This window comes from Nuphar pumila, chromosome 2, assembly GCF_984573655.1.
Source record: "Nuphar pumila chromosome 2, dmNupPumi1.hap1.1, whole genome shotgun sequence".
Taxonomy (NCBI): Eukaryota; Viridiplantae; Streptophyta; class Magnoliopsida; order Nymphaeales; family Nymphaeaceae; genus Nuphar; species Nuphar pumila.
This window is the reverse complement of record NC_143250.1, coordinates 7,028,327-7,052,212: the sequence shown is the minus strand read 5'-3', so window position 1 is coordinate 7,052,212 and position 23,886 is coordinate 7,028,327. Positions and strand designations below refer to the sequence as shown.

General features: G+C 40.5%; 1 protein-coding gene across 1 annotated transcript in view; it reads left to right on the top strand.

Moving 5' to 3' along the window:
- The window catches only part of LOC149844615 (Polynucleotidyl transferase, ribonuclease H fold protein with HRDC domain-containing protein), a 76,944-nt gene extending 54,986 nt beyond the window's left edge, over positions 1-21,958 (top strand). Inside the window, exons 11-12 of the mRNA XM_089994944.1 lie at positions 17,173-17,819; positions 21,425-21,958. Coding sequence (XP_089851070.1) covers positions 17,173-17,819; positions 21,425-21,488 — 711 coding nt within the window. The 3' untranslated portion in view covers positions 21,489-21,958. The remainder of the gene's footprint in view (positions 1-17,172; positions 17,820-21,424) is intronic.
- The last annotated feature ends 1,928 nt before the right edge of the window (positions 21,959-23,886 follow it).

The window sequence follows — 23,886 nt, the reverse complement described above, 5'->3', positions numbered from 1 at the left end:
GAGATATCCTAGAATGTAAATTACACTGTTCTTATTCATTATCTTTATTTAAAGTTCTTTCTTTAAGTTTGCCACACATATGCAAAAGTAAAGTGAAAACCCCGCATCCTCCCTTGCAGGGACCCATTCGGGACTCCAGCCCGTATAAACCACTAGAACAGTGTAGTAAAGTGCCAAACCATCTAATGTGGTTTCCGTGATGCAGTTAAAAACATATATAAAAGAAAACCCAACCCATGGCTCTCCAGGCCGATGATGGTCCAATTTGGCCATCGATGCATTGTATGCAAAAACCATAACTTGCAATGTATGCAATTACACCAACATAATTCCAAATGCACATTCATTCATACCATTTTAACAATGTACATGAGCTTTCGCAGTCATAAGCATGTGTAACCATTCATGTGTAAGTGCTTTCATGTAATCACTTAACACACATGCATTCATCCATAGTTTCATGAGGATATTTATGTATGCCAATAGACTTCGATCCCATATATGCCCATGCACTTTAAACCAAATCATTCATGCATGATAATTAAACATGTCCCATAATGTGGATACATAAAACCTTTCATTCATAGCATGAGTTATTACCCACACACAAGCATATAAACCGGATTTAGAAATTTATATGTCAGGGCTGCACGCATTCACCTCATGTATGCACCTCCACCAAACAAACTTTGCAATCATATTAATAGTACAAGACATTCAAGGGAAGCTATATCAAATATTCATAAGTAGGGAAAAGTAAACGATCTGGTGTAACCTAATACAAAAATCCAATAGTCAATGTTATTTTAATCACGTGAAGTCACTTCCTACTGTTTCAAGAAAGTTAGAGCTGTGGAAGCAATTTATGATGGTGCAATAAAAATCAATATGGCAAAGGCAGGTCATACTGTTGCAATACAGCTAAACTATGTCAAATCAAAGGTTAACAGGGTACGCTAGTATGATAGGGTAGGAAAGTCAGAATTTCACCGAGTATACGATTTCTAGTAACTGTTCAACATACACTAAGGTATTCAATTGACATAAATTGTTCAGCACATACTAGTGTAGTCCAGTAACACTAACTGATATTCATTTTAACAACTATACTCCTAAAATCACTAAATTTTGAACCTAACACTACACATGATTAAGTTACAGGTGACCATTGAGAAATCGAGAGTTCACAAACCATTGAGAAATTGCATAAATTAGGAGTACAAGTTCAAATGTGCAGATTCCATGTTTTTCATATTAAACCTATATTTGGCGTATATGTACATTAGAGCTCTTTGTGCTATGAAACTCGAATGTGAAACCTGCACCAAGCAACAAGGGACTAGTGTCGTTCATACTGTCTTGCACCAGCCTGGGGCATGGCCAGGATTCCCCTTCTTTTTTTTTTTTTCTTTTTTTTTTGTTTTTGAAGAAATCAAGTTACAGGCCAGCTCCCAGCTGACTGGGTCAGCTGGGCCTGCTATGGCCCGGTTCACAAGGTGCACAGCACAAATTTTTTCTTTAAAAATCATAGCTCGGTCATAAAATGAGTTTGGTCTTGTACTCGACTGAAAGAAACTTCTTGGATTCTTGAGTACTCCACAGAAACTGAATACATTCAATGTATTTTAACACCACAATTTCTCAGTTTATAATTAAGCTTAATCTATATTTACTGCTGCTAATAACTATGCTGCAGCACTGTAGGTTTTAACATGTATGCCAACTGCCAAAACAAATCTTAAGTAATTTATATTGATTCCACCAAGAACGATATCCATAAACAGAATTTACATGTATCATGCCTCAATTCCAAATCAAGAGTCTACTAAATACCCTAAAGTTTCAATTTACCATAACAGGTAGATTCTAAACTAACTGTCTTTAAATTTTTATATAAAAATGACAGTGAACATATCTACTGAACTTCAGCAGCATCACATAAGTAAGCAAAATAAATCTTTCTATAAGGGAAACAGCCTAACGTAGTCAATGTACTGAGCTAGTACAATTATTTCCAGAAACCTGTAATTTCATCTATTATTCTTCATCTCACAGAAAATAGATTACAAAAGTTATATTTCACCGCACAAGACTTTAACTTAATTACACCAATCTCACTAATATCATGTATAAAATGACAGAAAATCAACAATGCAGATCGATTATCATAAGGATGGTCAACCAAAACAAAAAGATAAACCTTCATTCCCCATCCAATCGCTCAGGGTGACCAAAACAGGGAAAGCCCCTGTTTCACGATTTCAAGGTATATGTCCCCATCAGAAATCCATAAGCTCTCTTAGTAAAAAAAAATCCAAAGGCAAATACATTAACCGAGGTCTTAACCCCTTTAACATACATCAAACCCCCCCCCTTCTACCAGGAAGAATAAAATCCCCAAATCAAAAACCCTTAACCGAAAATATTAAACCCCCAACAAATCAACTAGGGTTCCGAAATAGGGTTGACCGAACCCCAAATCCTCAGAATAACTCCGGCATTACTAGACCCTCCCCTCAAATCACTACCCGAAATCGAACTCAGGTTCGATCCTTCACCCAAGATCGCTAGAAGTACCGTACCTTTCTCCGATGACTTTTCCGGCGATCAGAGACAGTCGTGGCGGGAGCACCGGGCTGGCTGGAGTCGCCCCCACTGTTGTCGTGACAGGGATGCTCGAGGAGGGCTGATGGCTGCTGGTTGCTCGTCGGCGACCTTTTTTTTTCCGGCGTGTGCGCACCGAGCGAGTGAGAGAGACGGGGAAAGATGGGGGACTGAGTGGAGAGAGAGAGGCGAGGGATGGGAAACCCTAACTCCCCATCCTCCCTTTTATTAGCCCTCCTCAAGCCGTGATGGGGGGGAGGTCGGTTACGCCCTGCGTAACCCCCCTCCTGCCCCCCTTCCTTTTCTGTTACAACGTATCGGGCAACCCTTATCGGGTTGCCCTTCTCTCTTAAAAGGGCTATCATAGAGTGGGGCTCGGGTCCGAACCCGGGACCCGCAACCCGGCCCCAAAACAATATGGATCCTCAAGTGGATCCACTGTGGATCCTCGGATAAACTTTTAAAAACTTAAAAATTTTATTTATTTTAAATCTCACTTTAAACATAAAAATTTTAACCCCCAAAATATGGATCCGCAAGTTGGATCCAAGTGGATCCTCGAATTTGCTTAATATATATACATACATATAGGTATATTTCTAATTTATTACTAATTATTTTAGTATAACGCAAACATTTAAGCGTAAATACCCCTTTATGGGTCCTAGATCCGAAATATGGATTTAGGCCCAATTTGAATTAATTTGAAATATTTTCAAATAAGAAATCTCGGGTTTTACATCTCTACCCCGTTAAAAGAATTTCGTCCGCGAAATTAGCACGTACCAAATAAAAGAGGATAGTGTTGATGCATATCCGCCTCAGGCTCCCAAGTGCATTCATCTAGCCCATGATGCTGCCAACGCACCTTTACGAATGGAATCGTCCTACTGCGCAGTACCCTTTCCTGGCGTTCCACAATCTCTATCGGCTTCTCGTCCGTTGTTAAGTCAGGTTGTACCTCGATCGCCTCATAGTGAATTACGTGTGAGGGGTCAGGCACGTACTTTCTCAACATCGAGACATGAAAAACATCGTGAATCTGCGAGAACTGAGGAGGAAGGGCTACTCGATACGCAGTCTCTCCGACACGTCCAAGAACTTCGAAGGGTCCAACATACCTAGGACTCAACTTGCCTTTCTTCCCAAACCGGAAGATACTTTTCGTAGGCGAGATTCGAACAAACACGTGATCGCCTACCTCAAAACTGAGCTCTCTACGCCGCTGATCGGCATAACTCTTTTGCCTACTTTGAGCTGCAATCAACCTTTGTCGAATTAAACGTACCTGATCCGCATAGTGCTGAACGATTTCTGGAGACTCTACTGCTCTTACTCCAACCTCATCCCAACAAACCGGAGATCTACACGGTCGACCATACAGTGCTTCATACGGGGCCATACCAATACTAGCATGAAAGCTATTGTTATAAGAAAACTCTGCAAGCTTCACATGTTTGTCCCAATCACCGGCCCAATCCAAAGCGCACGCTCTCAACATGTCCTCGAGCGTCTGAATCGTTCGCTCTGACTGCCCGTCTGTCTGCGGATGGAAAGCAGTACTAAACTTCAAAGTAGTGCGAAGGGCTTTCTGAAGCTGGCGCCAAAATCGAGATGTGAACCTCGGATCCCGATCTGACACTATCGAACGAGGCACTCCGTGAAGCCTAACAATCTCTTCTACGTAGAGATCGGCCAAACTCTCCAAACTTTGACTGATCCTGATCGGAAGAAAATGAGCACTCTTTGTCAACCGATCCACAATCACTCATATAGCATCTCGTTGTCGTCGGGTCTTAGGCAGCCCTACGATAAAGTCCATTGAGATATCATCCCACTTCCATTCTGGAATCTCAAGAGGCTGCAAAAGTCCACCCGGTCTCTGGTGTTCAATCTTCACTTGTTGGCAAGTAAGACACCGAGATACGAACTCCGCGATGTCCCGTTTCATCCCATTCCACCAGTACGTCCTCTGAAGATCTTTGAACATCTTGGTGGAACCAGGGTGAACAGAATACTTTGACTTGTAAGCTTCACTATCAGCTCTTCCCGTAACGCTTTTGGAACCCACCATCGGTCCCCAAACATAATGGTTCCGCCCTCCTCCCGGCGAAACTGCGCTTCTGGCTTCTGAGCACTTTCGCACAACTTTTCAAAGTCCGGATCTTCTGATTGGAGTTCCTCAATTCGATCTATGATCTCTGGTCGGGCCTGCATCCCGGCACAAAGGATGCGTTCGGAGTCGTCAGAAAAAGGTTGCCATTGTACGAACTCCTCGACTAGATTCCAACTGCGTCCAATTAAGCTAGCTGCTGTGATTGACGCCTTTCTACTAAGCGCATCAGCCACCACATTCGCCTTACCCGGATGGTAAGCGATGGAGAAGTCGTAATCCTTTAGGAATTCCAACCACCTACGTTGCCTCAAATTCAGGTCCCTCTGGGTGAAGATATACTTGAGGCTCTTGTGGTCAGACATGACCTCAAACGTTTCTCCATAAAGGTAGTGGCGCCAAATCTTCAGCGCGTATACTACTGCCGCTAACTCCAAGTCGTGTGTGGGATAATTCTTCTCATGCACCTTTAGCTGTCGGGAAGCGTATGCTATGACATTTCCATGTTGCATAAGGACACAATCCAGTCCGGTCCCTGACGCATCACTATATACCACAAAACCACCCGCCCCGGAAGGCAATGTCAACACCGGCGCTGTGGTCAACCTTTTTTTTAACTCTTGGAAACTGTCTTCGCAGCGAGAGGACCATTCGAACTTTACTCCTTTCTGCAACAACCGAGTCATCGGAGCCGCTATACGCGAGAAATCTTGAATGAATCGACGATAATAACCCGCCAATCCCAAGAAACTCCTAATGTCTGTCACCGTCTTCGGTTGTTCCCATGACAAAACGGCTTCCACCTTTGCTGGATCAACCTCTACACCTCTCTCGGATATCACGTGACCAAGAAACATCACCCTATCGATCCAAAACTCACACTTTGAGAATTTAGCATAAAACTGATGTTCTCTCAGTGTCTGCAGTACGAGTCGCAAATGCTCTCGGTGATCTTCCACACTCTCCGAATATATCAGAATGTCATCTATGAACACGATGACAAAAGAATCCAGCCACAACCTGAAAACCCGGTTCATCAGATCCATAAATGCCGCAGGGGCATTTGTAAGTCCAAATGACATCACTAGAAATTCATAATGCCCATATCTGGACCTGAACGCTGTCTTAGGAATATCTTCGGTTTTAATCCTCAGCTGATGATATCCTGAACGAAGATCGATTTTCGAGAACACCTTGGCCCTTCTCAACTGATCAAACAAATCATCGATCCTAGGCAAAGGGTATTTGTTCTTCACCGTCACTTGATTCAACATGCGGTAGTCAATACAAAGTCGCATTGAACCATCCTTCTTCTTAACAAAGAGGACCGGGGCACCCCAAGGGGATACACTCGGTCTAATAAATCCTTTGTCAAGAAGCTCCTACAACTGCTTTTTCAGTTCCCTTAACTCAGCAGGTGCCATGCGATACGGAGCGCGTGAAACTGGTGCTGTACCAGGCACTAGCTCGATCGAGAATTCAATTTCTCGATGCAGAGGCAAACCCGGCAAATCCTCAGGAAAAACATCCGGGAATTCGCGGACAACGTCTAACTGCTCCAATGACGGCGCCTGACTGTCTTGAGCAGAAACACTGGCCAAGAATACCATGCAACCCTTCTTGTGGTACTTGGAGACCTTCAAAGCTGACACGATCTTCACCCCATCGGTTGGTCTCGTCGAATGGCACAATAATGCCGATAACTTGGGGTGCTCCAAGATTACCTTCCTGCCTCGACACTGGAGGGTCGCATTATGCTTGAACAACCAGTCCATGCCCAAGATGACATCATAGAATGTCATATCCAAAATGACCAAATCGGCCGACAACTCATGGCCTTCTATCACCACGCCTACGGACGGAAAATACTTCCCGCAGGAAGAGGATGCACCCATAGGTGACATCACATCAAGAGCCCTTTCGAGGCTAGATGGAACCAAATCAAGCAACTTTGCAAACGAAGAGGAAATAAAGCTGTGTGTTGCACCCGAATCAAACATAACACGTGCAAAGTGTTCGGCGACTAAGAATATACCTTCGATCAGATCAGCCTGATCATCCTGGGAGGTTGCTGTCGCTGCGTAGACCCGTCCATTGGTCTTGCGCTGACCCTGCTGCTGTTGAGGCCTCCGCTGCTGTGGTTGTTGCGGCTGTCCACCCGGAAACGCAGGCTTGTTCGGACAGAAGGGGGCAATGTGCCCTGGCTGTTGGCACTGGTAGCATACCCCCTTAAACGATGGGCAAAAACCTAATGGATGATTCTTGCCACATCTGCGACATGCCGGTTGGGCCTTCCCCTGTTGTCTCCGCGGCTGAGGTTGGCCCTGTTGCGCGCCCTGCTGTCGCCCGTCCCAGGTCCGCTGCTTCTTCCCGTTCTGCACTCCCCCTCCTGCTGGAGGATTCTTCCTGGTCCCGCCTGAAGAACCTCCTCCGCTGCCACCCTTCTTCTGAAAACCACCTTTGGATCGTTCCCAGTCCTCGGTCAGTACGGTGGCCGACTCGATCGCCTCGGCCAGGGTAGAAGGACGACCCCCGAGCACACGAGTCCTTAACCCATCTTTCAGTCCACGCACGAATCTAGCCGCCCTTGCCTTCTCATTCTTGAAGAGGTTTGGGCTATACTTCTCAAGACTCCGGAACTTAGTAGTGTATTCCACTAGACTCATGGTCCCCTGAGTAAGATCGAGGAACCTTTGTTGCATCTGCTCCTCGGCGTAAGGGGGAAAGTAGGCGTCCAGAAACTCCTCCCTGAACGTCTCCCAAGGAATCTCATCCCAATCAGCAAATTTCACCCTTCGCAGGGTGTCCCACCAGTTCATGGCATCGCCCTTTAAGCGGTACGTGCCAAAGGGTGTCTTTCTCTCCTCAGGGACAAGTAAGACGTCAAACACCCGCTCAATCTCCTCGACCCATCTCTCGGCAGCCTCCTGGTCTGCCTTTCCTGAAAAGGAAGGCGGGTCCAACTTCAGAAACCTCTCGAACGAAACGCCACCTGCGTTGGAACGATGTTGACCGGAGGGTCACGAGTCGCTGCCTGCACGGCTGCCTGTGCAGCCTGTGCTGCTTGGGCCGTTTGTGCAGCTTGTGCCGCCATAGTCTCTGTCAGGGTATTGATGGTCTCCATCATGAAATCTCTTTCCTCCTGCAAGTTCGTGGGAGCAGCAGTAGAAGACGAAGCGCCTCTACGGGTATAGTGCGACATCTACAATGCACCACCTTTTCAAATTAGACTATTATGGACACTACCCCTTTAGGGTTGATCATGAACAATATTCGTTCCCGAATCACATCAGACTTTTAATTCACACCAAAGAACATTAACTTTTAAGTAACATAATCACACAGGACTTATATAAAGTAAGCAAAAGTATTAAGCAACATACCAGTGAAGAAGACTGCTCTGGAGGACGAGTCACACTTGTCGATGCTTCAGGACAGGACTCATATACCAAAAATAAAAATTTAATACTCCAAGATGATAAAATTGCAAGTCTTTGTGGTGGCTCTGATACCAAACCTGTAACAACCCCAACTCCTACATTTGAAAAATGCGGATTTTTTTTTTTTAAGAGTTGCGGAAAACTTCTCAGAGACCTGGGATCCCTACAGTTCCAATTTCAGTTGGATAACCACACACCACAAACGAAGTTGCAATTATCATCCATATCAACCAACTAAAACTCTTTTATTAATGAGTAATAAAATTTCAAAGACAAAGTTTTCTTCAACTGAAAGTAAAGTAACAATTGCAGAATTTAAAAGAACTGAAAGACAAAAGAATGAGTCACAATATCCTCTACTGAAGCTGACAAGTCCAAGTATAACTCATCCATCCCCAGATGCATGTTCAACTTCACTGTTCACCATTTCCTGTGAAAAACCAACAAAGTAGGGTGTCAGAACCGAAATTCTGAGCACAGCTACTTCTAAAGAAACCAGATGAGAGAAAGAACATGGATAAGATTTCATGTAGTGATTTGAGTGAGTGTAGATATAAAATTTTCAACATCTAAATTTTCATAACTACCAATGATTTCATTTACTCACCAATCAATAACAGTAAACAGTGTCATATATCAACAACTAAATAACCAACCTTTTAGCATGATTTCACGAAGTAAAGCGTATGCTGCCACCAAATGATGTCATGTTGTCAAGAATGATTCAAACATGCATGATCTAATGCATAACAGAAAAATGCATGATTATGTGCAATGCATGATTTCTTCTGTTATCTTTCATTTAAGTTCCATCTTTCCATATGCATGCCCTATTAGATGCACACATCTTTAAGTTTCTCTTTTTAATTACCGTGGCCCGCAGATACACCAAACGGGTACAAACCCCGAGGTCAAGTAGGTTCCCAGGGTAACTTAACACACAATTTGTATTTTATTACTGGGTTCCAACTTAGCCCTCGACCGATATCAGGAAACAACACCATCCATCGGAACATTAGACCTCCACATCTAATGTCGGGGACACAAGGGACACCCCACGCCCACAAGTGCCACTTCCTTGGTACCATAAACTCACAACTGTGACTAACACACCACTCCCGGGTAAAGTGGCGGGTTCTCCCTAAAACCGTGGTCAGGAGAAGAACCTCAATATCGGGTTCAGGGGCAACAACGCACACGGAGTTTTTGTATCCTCACAGTCTCCCCAAGACCGGATAACTAAGATTCTCATACTCCAGATGAGATATCCCAGAATGTATATTACACTGTTCTTATTCATTATCTTTATTTAAAGTTCTTTCTTTAAGTTTGCCACACATATGCAAAAGTAAAGTGAAAACCCCGCATCCTCTCTTGCAGGGACCCATTCGGGACTCCAGCCCGTATAAACCACTAGAACAGTGTAGTAAAGTGCCAAACCATCTAATGTGGTTTCCGTGATGCAGTTAAAAACATATATAAAAGAAAACCCAACCCATGGCTCTCCAGGCCGATGATGGTCCAATTTGGCCATCGATGCATTGTATGCAAAAACCATAACTTGCAATGTATGCAATTACACCAACATAATTCCAAATGCACATTCATTCATACCATTTTAACAATGTACATGAGCTTTCGCAGTCATAAGCATGTGTAACCATTCATGTGTAAGTGCTTTCATGTAATCACTTAACACACATGCATTCATCCATAGTTTCATGAGGATATTTATGTATGCCAATAGACTTCGATCCCATATATGCCCATGCACTTTAAACCAAATCATTCATGCATGATAATTAAACATGTCCCATAATGTGGATACATAAAACCTTTCATTCATAGCATGAGTTATTACCCACACACAAGCATATAAACCGGATTTAGAAATTTATATGTCAGGGCTGCACGCATTCACCTCATGTATGCACCTCCACCAAACAAACTTTGCAATCATATTAATAGTACAAGACATTCAAGGGAAGCTATATCAAATATTCATAAGTAGGGAAAAGTAAACGATCTGGTGTAACCTAATACAAAAATCCAATAGTCAATGTTATTTTAATCACGTGAAGTCACTTCCTACTGTTTCAAGAAAGTTAGAGCTGTGGAAGCAATTTATGATGGTGCAATAAAAATCAATATGGCAAAGGCAGGTCATACTGTTGCAATACAGCTAAACTATGTCAAATCAAAGGTTAACAGGGTACGCTAGTATGATAGGGTAGGAAAGTCAGAATTTCACCGAGTATACGATTTCTAGTAACTGTTCAACATACACTAAGGTATTCAATTGACATAAATTGTTCAGCACATACTAGTGTAGTCCAGTAACACTAACTGATATTCATTTTAACAACTATACTCCTAAAATCACTAAATTTTGAACCTAACACTACACATGATTAAGTTACAGGTGACCATTGAGAAATCGAGAGTTCACAAACCATTGAGAAATTGCATAAATTAGGAGTACAAGTTCAAATGTGCAGATTCCATGTTTTTCATATTAAACCTATATTTGGCGTATATGTACATTAGAGCTCTTTGTGCTATGAAACTCGAATGTGAAACCTGCACCAAGCAACAAGGGACTAGTGTCGTTCATACTGTCTTGCACCAGCCTGGGGCATGGCCAGGATTCCCCTTCTTTTTTTTTTTTTCTTTTTTTTTTGTTTTTGAAGAAATCAAGTTACAGGCCAGCTCCCAGCTGACTGGGTCAGCTGGGCCTGCTATGGCCCGGTTCACAAGGTGCACAGCACAAATTTTTTCTTTAAAAATCATAGCTCGGTCATAAAATGAGTTTGGTCTTGTACTCGACTGAAAGAAACTTCTTGGATTCTTGAGTACTCCACAGAAACTGAATACATTCAATGTATTTTAACACCACAATTTCTCAGTTTATAATTAAGCTTAATCTATATTTACTGCTGCTAATAACTATGCTGCAGCACTGTAGGTTTTAACATGTATGCCAACTGCCAAAACAAATCTTAAGTAATTTATATTGATTCCACCAAGAACGATATCCATAAACAGAATTTACATGTATCATGCCTCAATTCCAAATCAAGAGTCTACTAAATACCCTAAAGTTTCAATTTACCATAACAGGTAGATTCTAAACTAACTGTCTTTAAATTTTTATATAAAAATGACAGTGAACATATCTACTGAACTTCAGCAGCATCACATAAGTAAGCAACATAAATCTTTCTATAAGGGAAACAGCCTAACGTAGTCAATGTACTGAGCTAGTACAATTATTTCCAGAAACCTGTAATTTCATCTATTATTCTTCATCTCACAGAAAATAGATTACAAAAGTTATATTTCACCGCACAAGACTTTAACTTAATTACACCAATCTCACTAATATCATGTATAAAATGACAGAAAATCAACAATGCAGATCGATTATCATAAGGATGGTCAACCAAAACAAAAAGATAAACCTTCATTCCCCATCCAATCGCTCAGGGTGACCAAAACAGGGAAAGCCCCTGTTTCACGATTTCAAGGTATATGTCCCCATCAGAAATCCATAAGCTCTCTTAGTAAAAAAAAATCCAAAGGCAAATACATTAACCGAGGTCTTAACCCCTTTAACATACATCAAACCCCCCCCCCCCCCCTTCTACCAGGAAGAATAAAATCCCCAAATCAAAAACCCTTAACCGAAAATATTAAACCCCCAACAAATCAACTAGGGTTCCGAAATAGGGTTGACCGAACCCCAAATCCTCAGAATAACTCCGGCATTACTAGACCCTCCCCTCAAATCACTACCCGAAATCGAACTCAGGTTCGATCCTTCACCCAAGATCGCTAGAAGTACCGTACCTTTCTCCGATGACTTTTCCGGCGATCAGAGACAGTCGTGGCGGGAGCACCGGGCTGGCTGGAGTCGCCCCCACTGTTGTCGTGACAGGGATGCTCGAGGAGGGCTGATGGCTGCTGGTTGCTCGTCGGCGACCTTTTTTTTTCCGGCGTGTGCGCACCGAGCGAGTGAGAGAGACGGGGAAAGATGGGGGACTGAGTGGAGAGAGAGAGGCGAGGGATGGGAAACCCTAACTCCCCATCCTCCCTTTTATTAGCCCTCCTCAAGCCGTGATGGGGGGGGAGGTCGGTTACGCCCTGCGTAACCCCCCTCCTGCCCCCCTTCCTTTTCTGTTACAACGTATCGGGCAACCCTTATCGGGTTGCCCTTCTCTCTTAAAAGGGCTATCATAGAGTGGGGCTCGGGTCCGAACCCGGGACCCGCAACCCGGCCCCAAAACAATATGGATCCTCAAGTGGATCCACTGTGGATCCTCGGATAAACTTTTAAAAACTTAAAAATTTTATTTATTTTAAATCTCACTTTAAACATAAAAATTTTAACCCCCAAAATATGGATCCGCAAGTTGGATCCAAGTGGATCCTCGAATTTGCTTAATATATATACATACATATAGGTATATTTCTAATTTATTACTAATTATTTTAGTATAACGCAAACATTTAAGCGTAAATACCCCTTTATGGGTCCTAGATCCGAAATATGGATTTAGGCCCAATTTGAATTAATTTGAAATATTTTCAAATAAGAAATCTCGGGTTTTGCACTAAGACCGGATTTTGAGTCTACCAAATTGGCTCTTCTTTATAGGAGAAAAGTTTTTTTCTATTGAAGATACTATTAAAGAACTAAGTATAGAGAAAAATAGACTAAAAAAGAAGACATCTAGAGAAGATGATGATTCAGTCCTAGCCGTGTCTAGGCCGGAAAATCAGATTCATGCTTACAAAACACCACATTATGGGAAACCAAGCAATGATAACTATGGAAAATAAGACAATGAGTTTGAGAAGAAAAAAATTATTTGTTATTATTGTTGTGAACCGGGACATGTCAAGACATATTGTCCTAAATTAAAGAGGCCCTATGAGAAGAAGGTAACATCGATTGCACATGAGTAAAGTGAGCTCAAAGCTACACAAGAATCAAACATTGAGATCATGTCTTTGACTCAACTTGTAAAAGCTCTCCAACCTGTACTCAAATGAGCTTTGTCAACTTGAGTTGCGTCTCTTCTGTTAGCATCTCTGACCCCGGTAAGACTCTTTGACTTCTTGACTTAGGTGCCTCATTTCACAAATAGTGATATCTTATCCGATTGTTATAACTCAAGCAGGTCAAATGTTTTTATTGCTGATGGGGCATCCCTTGAGATAAAGGGAATAGAAAATTTCAAAAATATTTTAATAGGTTTTTTTATTTCAAAAATTAGATATATTCTTAAGTTAAACCTAAATATTTTGTCTATCTCTTAATTATTTGACCATGGGTACAATATTTTCTTCTCTTCTATTTGTTGTCGAGTGCAGGATCGCTAGTAAGAGAAGCTGATTGGGCAAAGCCATAGGGAAGGAGGCTTATACTACATGAAATGTTTGGAAATACCAAAAAATACCTTTTGTTATAATGTTCATAAACTGAATTTGGATTTATGACATAAAAGACTTGGCCATCCTAATGTATCCAAAATCCAACACTTTCCAAATATGATTTTTTTTTTATAATTTTGAAAAATTTACATGTGAAGATTATATTCTTGGCAAGATGAAAAGATTGCCATTTCAAGAAAAAACTTTTGTCTCTACACGACCGCTTGAGTTAGTGCATTCAGATGTTTGGGGCTCAACACTTATTGTATCTAAGGGTGGGTTTCCATATTATATAATCTTTGTTGATGATTTTACTAGACACTTGCATTTATTTTATCAAACATAAATTTGAAGCTTTTTTATACTTTCAAATATTTCACAAATTAGTCAAAAATAAACTTCAAAAGGATATTTCTATCTTTCGCACTGATTCGGGGGGAGGATTTTTAATAAAAGATTTTAAAGATTATTTGAAATCAAATGGTATTACACAAAAAAAATCTTGTCCCTACACTCCACGACAAAACAACTTGGCCGAAAGAAAACATAGGCATATCATAGAAACCATTGCTTATCTTAAATCAAGTACCTAAAGAGTTTTGGGCTGAAGCCACTTTGACCGCAGTTTATCTTATTAACAAAATGCCATCTGTTATCTTGAAAAATTTGTAAACTTACTCCTGATTATTTTAGACTTAGGGTTTTGGGATGCAAATGTTTTGTATTTACTGATAAAAATGATAAACTTTATCTTTGTGTTATTCTTTGTGCCTTTTTGGGATGTACAAATAATAAAAAAGACTATATATGCTTTGATTTTAAAAATAATAAATTATATATTTCAAGAAATGTGTCTTTCTTTGGAAAAGAAATTTTTTTTTGGATTTGAAAATTCTAAGGACACAACTGAGTATTCTTTTCTGTTGGATCTAATTCCAAAGATTGGTGATTGTGATGTTGATCTTGACGAAGATCAGGATATCAGAAATGATATGATGAGTGAAGAAGAATTTCATGACAATGAGATAAGTGAAGAACAATCTCAAAATCAGAACTGTATTCAATATTCCAAGCATACTAGTTCTTAACATCCATATGCCCTTGAAAAATATACTAATAAAAATCATGTAGAAACACAAACTAGAAGGTCATCGAGAGTATCAAAACCCCTTGAGAAATTTGTGTCCTATGGGTTCGTAAGTATCAAGCTTATATTGCATTGATACATTCCTACATAGAACCCTCAAACTATGCTGAAGCAAAGAAATATTCTTAATGGGTAGAAGCCGCGAGGGTAGAATTAGATGCTTTAGAAAAGGCGAATACTTGGACTATGCAAGATATTCTCATAGGAAAGAAACCCATAGGTTGTCGATGAGTCTATAGGATAAAAACTAAGAGTGATAGAACCCTTGAAAGGTATAAAACTAGCTTAGTTGCCAAGGGATACTACTAAGAGTATGTAATAGATTATGAGGAAACCTTTGCGTCTGTTGCTAGCATGACTACAGTTAGAACCGTAGTAGTTAGAACTGTAGTAGCCCTTGCCTTTGAGAATAAATGACCTATATACCAAATGGATGTTAAGAATGCATTTCGTAATGGTAAATTGGTTGAAGAAGTCTCTATGGAGGCACTACCTCGTATAATTATTCATAAGTGAATGACTTTTCATTTAGATAAGGCTATGTATAGCTTTAAACATGCTCCAAAAGCTTGGTATGATAGGTTTAGTCAAGTTATACTTGATGTTGGAGTTTAATCTTGTTTAACTGCCTTAACTTTGTTTGTTAAGATTTTTGATACATGTATTCTTCTTTTTCTTTTTTATGTGAACAATATGATCATCACAGAAGGTGATAAACAGTGAGTAGAAAACATTAAAATACTTCTCAAAACACATTTTGAAATAATTGATTTGGGGTTTCAAAATATTTTCTTGGTATAGAAGTTGCTTATTCTTCTAGAGGTTATTTGCTGACTCAATCTAAATTTGCGTTGGATATTGTTGTCAGGTCTGGTATCTCTGATAATAAGAAGGTTGACACTCCCGAAGTTGTAAATGTCAAAATGAAGATTGATGATGGGGAACTACTTAAAAATCCAACACCATACAAATAACTTGTCGGGGCTCTATCTATCTCTTAATTACGAGACCTGACATTGCGTATGCAGTTTACACAGCGAGCCAGTTTCAACATGCTCCTACCACTATTTATATGAGAGCAATTTTGCATGTTATTAGATATAATAAAATTTTTAGTTTTTGAGGATTTTTCTTGTCTGCTTCTTCATTATTAGATTTACTTGCTTGTACTGATTTTAATTAGAGAGGTGATCCAAATAACCGACACTCAAGCACTGGTTTTGTGTGTTTTTAGGTGACTCGTAGATCTCATGGTGGTGTAAGAAGCAATAAAGGTTTTTCTCTCTTCAACCAAAACAAAATATCGAGCTATGACTACAACCACTATGAAGGTGGTCTGACTAAGGAGATTTCTGGTCGACATGAGCGTTTCGCGCATAGGAGCATCAAGACTGTGCTGTGACAACAAAAGTTTCATCTACATTGCTAGCAACCAGATCTGCCACGAACAAACCAAACACATTGAGATAGACTGTCACTATGTACGAGAGAAATACCTATATGACACTATTGATTTTCCCTACATCACTTCAAAATATCAATTGACGGACTTTTTTTACCAAACCTCTCGTTGTTCCTAGATTTCATTTTCTTTTGGACAAACTTTCGGTTATTCAACCGTAAGTTTGAGGGGGTGTTAAAAATGTGTGTGTATATATATATATGCTAGGTTAGTACCTAACTAGTAAATAGTAACTAGGTTAGTTTATTTTGCTTTTTTTTTTTTACTTTTTCAGCCAGCTTTTCCTTTCAGCTGGAAAGGCATTGGAGAGAGAGCCCAACGGCTCTATTGGAGCCAGTGGGACTCTCCCAATGTCTCTCTTAGGAGACCCTTATGTGTGTATAAATTAGGGTGAAACCCCCTCTCAAATGTAAGCCTTCTTGCATAGATTGATCAATAAAATATTATTTTATTCCTTGTGTTTTGCCCCTTTAGTGGGTGTTTGTGTGTAAGCCCATTTTGTGGTGGCTTGTATATTCCTTTGGTGTTTTGGTGGAACTCTTTCAGTGTCCACTCTTGTTGTTTGGGTGAATATATTTTGGAGGACTTTGTTTCCTTATGGTCGCTTTATGGGTTTACTAAAGTATCCTTATTGGTGGCACATAATTTTAGACACCAGCATGTCATCTTATCATACTATCCATTGGAGGTAAAAGTTTTTTGCTATCTTGCTAGTGTCCAGCAGAAGCAGTGGATGTTCACGTGCTAGAGGTGCATCTGTATTTTGATACTTCTTCATGCACATTTATCATTACTCAAAATAATGAATATTTTTAGTGAAATTCTGGAATCTCTCTTGCATGTGCCTCAATTATATGCTTTTCGTGTCTGCCTCACGTTCAATCTTTCTGAAATGATAGTTTGACGTGTGCTCAAGGAAATATTTGTATACAAAGTTTAAACTGATCAGAGCTGTTATTTCTTCGTTTAGGTTGTAAAAGAGTATTTTGGAGGAAGGGAAATTTCAGAGAGAGATCTGGAAACTTCTCTTCTTATTGGTATGAGTCCTCAAGAAAGAAGAAGATTAAAGAAAAAAAGAGGGTTATCTCAAAAAGCTTCCCCTGCAAAGTATGACACATGTGCTTCTGTAAGTTCAGCAACTAAGGAAAAGTTGATTAATAACGGTGGTGCATCAGATGATTTAGATTTTGATAGATCAGTTGATGGGGATCTCCTGAAGGATGTGAGTACCCACGCTAGCAATTTCTCTATCTACGGCAAGATAGACATTAACCCATTAACTTTTAAAAGCTCTAATAATTACAGTATATTGAAAGGGACATCTAAGAGGGAAGATAATGTTTTTGTTGAAAACAATGGTGAGGATGAAATTGAAAGATCTGATATAACACAGCAGCTTAACGTTGTAGAATTTTCAGCTAATGTACCTTATACTTCAAAACATGCCCAACAGTTATCATTGTTAGGACATGGAAATCACGGTAGGAGAGTTGTGGAAACTATAATGAAGATCCATGGGGAAGAAGGTATCCGCGAGTTTTGCCAAAGATGGCGGCAAGTCTTTGTTGATGCTGTTAACCCTCGCTTCCTGCCAGCTGGTTGGGATATAAAGCACAGGTACTTTTGTTCTGATTAGGCTGATTTTTCTTCCTCTAATGTTTTAGTGATTTGTACAGAAATGTTGTTTTGTTGAGGGAGGGAGGGCATACCTTGCCTTGACTGCCCATTTGTGTGGAACCTTGCAAAATGGTAGATCATGTACTTCTAAAATGTTTTAGTGCATAAGAATGATAATAACATACAGATGTATATAATAATGCCTGCATGGAATGTCCTTATGGATGCAAGCTTATCTTCCTCAAGCTGTCCTTTCTTCTGTTCACAGACAATGTGCCTTTTAAAATCCTGTATTTTTTTAACCTGATAGTCAACCTGTGAATCTTCACAAACATACTATCTTCTAGATCCTGCATCCTTTTACTCTGCGTGTGTGTGTGTGTGTGGAGAACCTTACAAAATGGTAGATCATGTAATTCTACAATGATTTATTGCATAAGAATGATAATAACATCAAAGCTGTATAATAAGTGTCTGCATGGAGTGGCCTTATAGATGCATGCATATCCTCAAGCTGTTCTTTCCTCGTAGATAATATGCCTTTTAAGTTCCTGTAGTTTTTTTTAACCTGTGAATCTTCACAAAAACTAGCTTCTAGATCCTTAAGCCCCCTTGAACTTTCTCTTCTTTTTTCCTTGTTGTGGTACTCCCTCATTTTGTTCTTTCATCCATTATAAAATCACTGACATATAAGAGCATTCAATTATCACAATAAACTTAGCTACTATGCAGCTTTAAAAATCTGGTCGAAATTAGGGGTGTCAACGGGTCGGGTTTGGTTCGGACCCAGGGGAACCAGACCTGGACCCGATTTTTGGGTATGGTTTTGGGTCCGGCGCAGGGTCTAATTGGACCCACCATATGAGAAACCATACCCGGACCCGATAAAAACTACATGAACCAGATCCAGACCATACCCAGTAAAATACTATTTTTTATCATTTTTACATTGAAAATTTGTGGGTCTTAATTGGAACTCAGGTCAGGCTTGGGTCTGGTATAAAATTTCACAAACTATGCCTGGCTTCATGTATTAATTGGACCCTTCGGGTCCGGACCCGGGTCTTAATCGGGCCTTCATATTTATCACCATACCTGGACCCTATAGTGTTTGGTACGGGTCGGGTTCGGGTAAACCTGAACCATTGATACCCCTAGTCAAAATGACTCTTTTATCCATGTAGCTTCAGTTGGTACTGCTTCTGTACCCTGTATTTAGCTTCAAAATTAAGAATACCATGGGTTTTCTGCTACTAGGAAAACATATACTTAAGGCAACAAAATCAGATCCTACCATGGATCATACGTTATTTGGTTCTCTAGCTCAATTTAAACTAAGAAAGCATGGTCATAGAACTTATCTAAAAACCATCTTGATTGACAAACCATTCATTTTTTTTATAATATCTGAATTCTCTATGTTGCTTCCATGTGCTCTATTTTTAGAATAAACAAATGTAATTGTTTAAGTTGGTGTCAGATTTGATAAACTACATACTGTAGTACTTCTACATGGTGCATGTGTGTAATATATATGTATATAGCTGGAAAAAGATTAAACAGAATTTTGGTGATGGATATAAGCAAAATTTTAATTCCTAGAGATACATTTCTGTATTACTATTTACTGTTTCTTGAAGTTCAAGCTCTTTCTCAAAAGAACCATATATCCAAGAGAGACCATAAACCAAAATAGAAGAGCTTTCCCCACTCATAAGAAAATATACTCAAGGTTGTAAGTATCGTATCGTTACCCGTATCGGTCAGGACCAAAATAAGATACATATCATATATCGTAATTTTTTTTCAAAAATTCTAAAAAATTCATGAAAAATCACAAAAAATAGAAAAAGTTCTAAAAAAAACATAACACATGAAACAATGATGAATTGCACAAAATACAACCATAAAATCATATATGAAACATTTATGTCTCTACGAGCTACATAAGATATCATCAAAGAACAACTATCTCACAAGAACAATGCAAAATATTAAATATCTTGCAATTAAGAACATGCCACAAGACTTATACTTTTCATATTACATAAACAAAAACAAAATGCACTCTTACCACAGAAGCCCTCTTCTTTGCCCACGGATCGGCCCCCAAATCACTGTCACGATTCCCAGGGTATGTAAATACCCCTCTAATGACCTCTACACAAATGAAGAAGTCGCCCCTCAAGAGGTCTTTAAAACTCAAAAAATAAAAAACAAGTTTCGGCCATTTTTAAAGTGCGTCAAAGGTGTATTGTATGATACGGTACGATAAAGGACGGTATTGTATGATACACCCGATATGGAGACGATACACATATCGCGATACGAGTGTGCATCATATCACTTTTTCCCATAGTATCGATACGTATCGTATCGTACGATCCAGTAGAGTACAATACTTTTTGAATATACTATACTAGCCTCATAAGACCCTAGTATATCTCTCTCTGGGATAGAAACATAAATTAAAACATTTTGTAGCTACAAAGTTAGTATATGTAACTGGAGTGTTGTGCGATCGTAGAATGCCATTGCGGTTGAAGGGAAAGTTTTATAGGGCGACAATTAGGCCCGCTTTACTATATGGTATGGAATGTTGGGCTGCCAAGATACATCATATTCAAAAAATGAGTGTAGCTGAGATGCATATGCATAGATGGATGCGTGGAAATACAATAAAAGATAAGATTTGAAACGAGGAGATACGTAAGAAGGTAGGCGTTGCATCCATTGAAAATAAGATGAGAGAATCGTTTACGGTGGTTTGGACATATTCGACGAAGGCCTAATGATGCTCCAGTTAGAAGGATGGAGAAATGAAAAAATATATTAGTTAAAAGAGGTCGGGGTAGGCCTAAGAAGACTTGGATGGAGATGATAGGAAAGGATATGAATGCTTTGAACCTCACCGAGGACATGGCATTGGATAGAAATGATTGGTGGAGAAGGATTCATGTGGAAGACCCAGAATGATTTTCTTTTTTGGTTCATATCGCCGACCCCAATTGTTTTGGGATGAAGGCCTAGTAGTTGTTGTTGTAAAGTTAGTATATGTATGCGATCATTTCTGGGTTTGATGGAATTACAAGTGCAGGAGGGAAAACAATCAAATAAAGATTTTTTTATTTTGGTCATATTTTGATTTGTAATATGTTATACAAGGATAGAGAGGGAGAAAGAGACTAGTAATAAAGGAGTAGCAATTGCTCTTGCTAAGAGGTTCATGAAACCTGGCTAATTAAAAGGGTAACTGTGCTAACATGTAAAACTATTTTTGTTGCAGTTCTTGAGAGCCAAATTGGAACTTGATAATGTGGATGTTCTGCTATTCTATCAGAATCTGCTTTCTAGTAAAGCATGAAAGTATGCAAGTTTCAAAGAATGATAAATTTGTGTAGTTATTGTACTCTTTCTTTTCAATATTTTAATTGTCAAGTTGGACATTTTGTGATGCTATTTTCCAGTAGTAGCCAATTTAGTGCAACATTATCACACGTCATTTGTCTTAATAATTTACACTCAAGATTTCATTTAAGACTGATTTATTACCAAATCTTTTCTTCTGCGGGAAGGATTTGAAACTGTAATGATATATTTTCCAGTGGTCGGCGTGAATTTGGAGAGCATAGCGTTTATAATCCCTACAAAAAGCTACCAATTCAGTAAGGTTGATTAGGAAGCGTGACTACATCTGCAAACAAGGATCAACTGCATGTTTGGTTGGTGGCTGATATTATTTGGCACCAACCATACAAATCTTTCCATGATCTTATTGAGTATTCCAACAACATCCTTTTGCTTCATGAATGGAGACACCGGAGATGGTTTATGAAATCTGATGTGAAACCTTTTCAATGCAAAATCAGAATCAGATTCAATTTTTTGGCAGCATTCTGGCATTCATGGCAGGAGCACAAGATTCCTTATCAATTTCTCTTGCATGTCTTTCAGATTGAAAATCTGTAAAATGCTCTGCTTATCATTTTTGTTGAATATTGTGGGGCCATTTGTTGTATATTTGAGAGACTGGAGCTCCTGCCACTGTTCCTATTTCTAAGAGTTGTAGCTTGTCTTGTGTCTGTCTGTTGTTTGTCAGCAAATTTTGGTTTGTTGTCATGTTAACATCACGCTGTGGGTCTTCGTGCATTTTTTCCATTGGGGTAAATTGTTTCATCCCTCCCCCCCCCCCCCCCCCCCTTTCTCTGTTTATTGAGATAGCTATGACCACCCTTTCAAAAACAAAAATGATGGGATGACAAACAGTATGTTTTCTATTCTATTCATTTTGGCGGTAAAATCTAGAAGGTAAAGTTTCAAAAAGAGGTGTGAAAGCTTAAATGACTTTATTAATTTCCCAAAACAAGAATCTTCAACTATTCCGCTAATTTATATTGAAAATTTTTATTAGAGAAGGTTTAAATGTTAGAAAGAAATACTGTTTAAAAAGAATAGCTTTTAATATTTAACACGGCCAGGCCTCTTATTAACGTGATATGCATTTCAGATAACCTTATCTTTATGTCGCAACCAACATCTACAAGTAGGTGTGTCAACCCGTCGGGTTTGGTTTGGACCCTGGTGAAACCAGATCTGACCCCGATTTTTGGGTATTGTATCGGGTCCGGACCTGGGTTTAATCAGACCCACCATAAGAGAAACCATACCTGGACCTGGTAAGAACTATATGAACCAGACCCGGGCCATACCTGGCAAAATACTATTTTTTATCATTTTTACATTGAAAAATTGTGGGTCTTAATCGAAATTCGGTCAGGTATAAAATTTCACAAACTATACCTGGATTCATGTATTAATCAGACCTTTGGGTACATACCCGGGTCTTCTTATTTATCACCATACCGGACCCTATAGGGTTTTGTAAAACCCCCTCCGGCAAAGTCGCCGGAGGGGATAAGCTTAAAAAAAAAAAAAAGGAAACGGAAACCGCATAACAGGAAGGGGGTGAGGATAAACCTCACCCCCCAAAATCCGCGGCAGGGGGGGGGAGGTTATCCTCACCCCCTCACCCTGCGTGAGGGTTATAAAACCCCCCACGCAGGGTCTCCTTCCGCACCCCACACAGAGAGAAAGAGAGAGAGAGGTGGTTACCGGCGACGGTGGCGGAGACGACAGCGAGGTGAGTCTTCGCCTTCCTCCCCATCTCCTTCGTTTTTCTTTTCAGTTGGAAGCACAGAGGGCCGGCAGCCATGGCTGCCGGTGAGTTTCAGAAAATGAAAAAAAAAAAACAGAAACAGAGTGGGTGGGAGAGAGAGAGAGAGAGGGGATCGGCCAGCCGGCCGACGCCGGTGACCGATCTCCCGGCGTTGGGGGCGGCCGGCACCGGCCGCCGGCCGATGCCCCAGGTATTTAGGAGGAGGGTCGGCCGGTGGTCGCCCCTTTCGGTTTTTAAGGGGGAGGACCGGGTCGGTCCGGGCATCCGGACCGAACCAGGTCGGTCTGGGTGCGACCCAGACCGAGCCCACCGGTCTGGGTCGCGCCCAGACTGAGTACTTCAAAAAAAAAATTGGTTCAGCCTGGGTGCGACCCAGACCGAACCGGGTCGGTCCGGGTCGCACCCAGACCAAACCAGGTTAAGTGAGTGGGGGTGAACCGGTTCAGGATGAGCCGGTTCGGGTTGAACCGGTTCAGGCCAAACCGGGTTCGGTTATTTGGATTCAGATCGAACTGGTTCAGACCGAATTGGGTCTGAACCGACCCGGTGGAACCAAGGTCCAAACCGAACCATTTGGGTCTGGATTTGGGTTTTCAGTTCGGACCCAGTTCAATCTGGACCGGTCTCAGATCCAGATTAACCAGGTTCAGATCTGACTGGATCAGTCTCGGATCTGGACCCAGTCAGATAGGTCTGGACTCAACTAGATGATCCTGGATCCAGTCAGGTAGATCTGGATCCCATCATATTATCCAGGATCCAGTCTAGCAGGTCCAGTCAATCTGTCCTGGATCCAGTCAGACTATTCTGGATCCAGTCAGAATAGAATGGATCCGGTTCAGATCCAATCAGACTTTCTGGGTCTAGTCAAGCAGTTTTGGATCCAGTTAT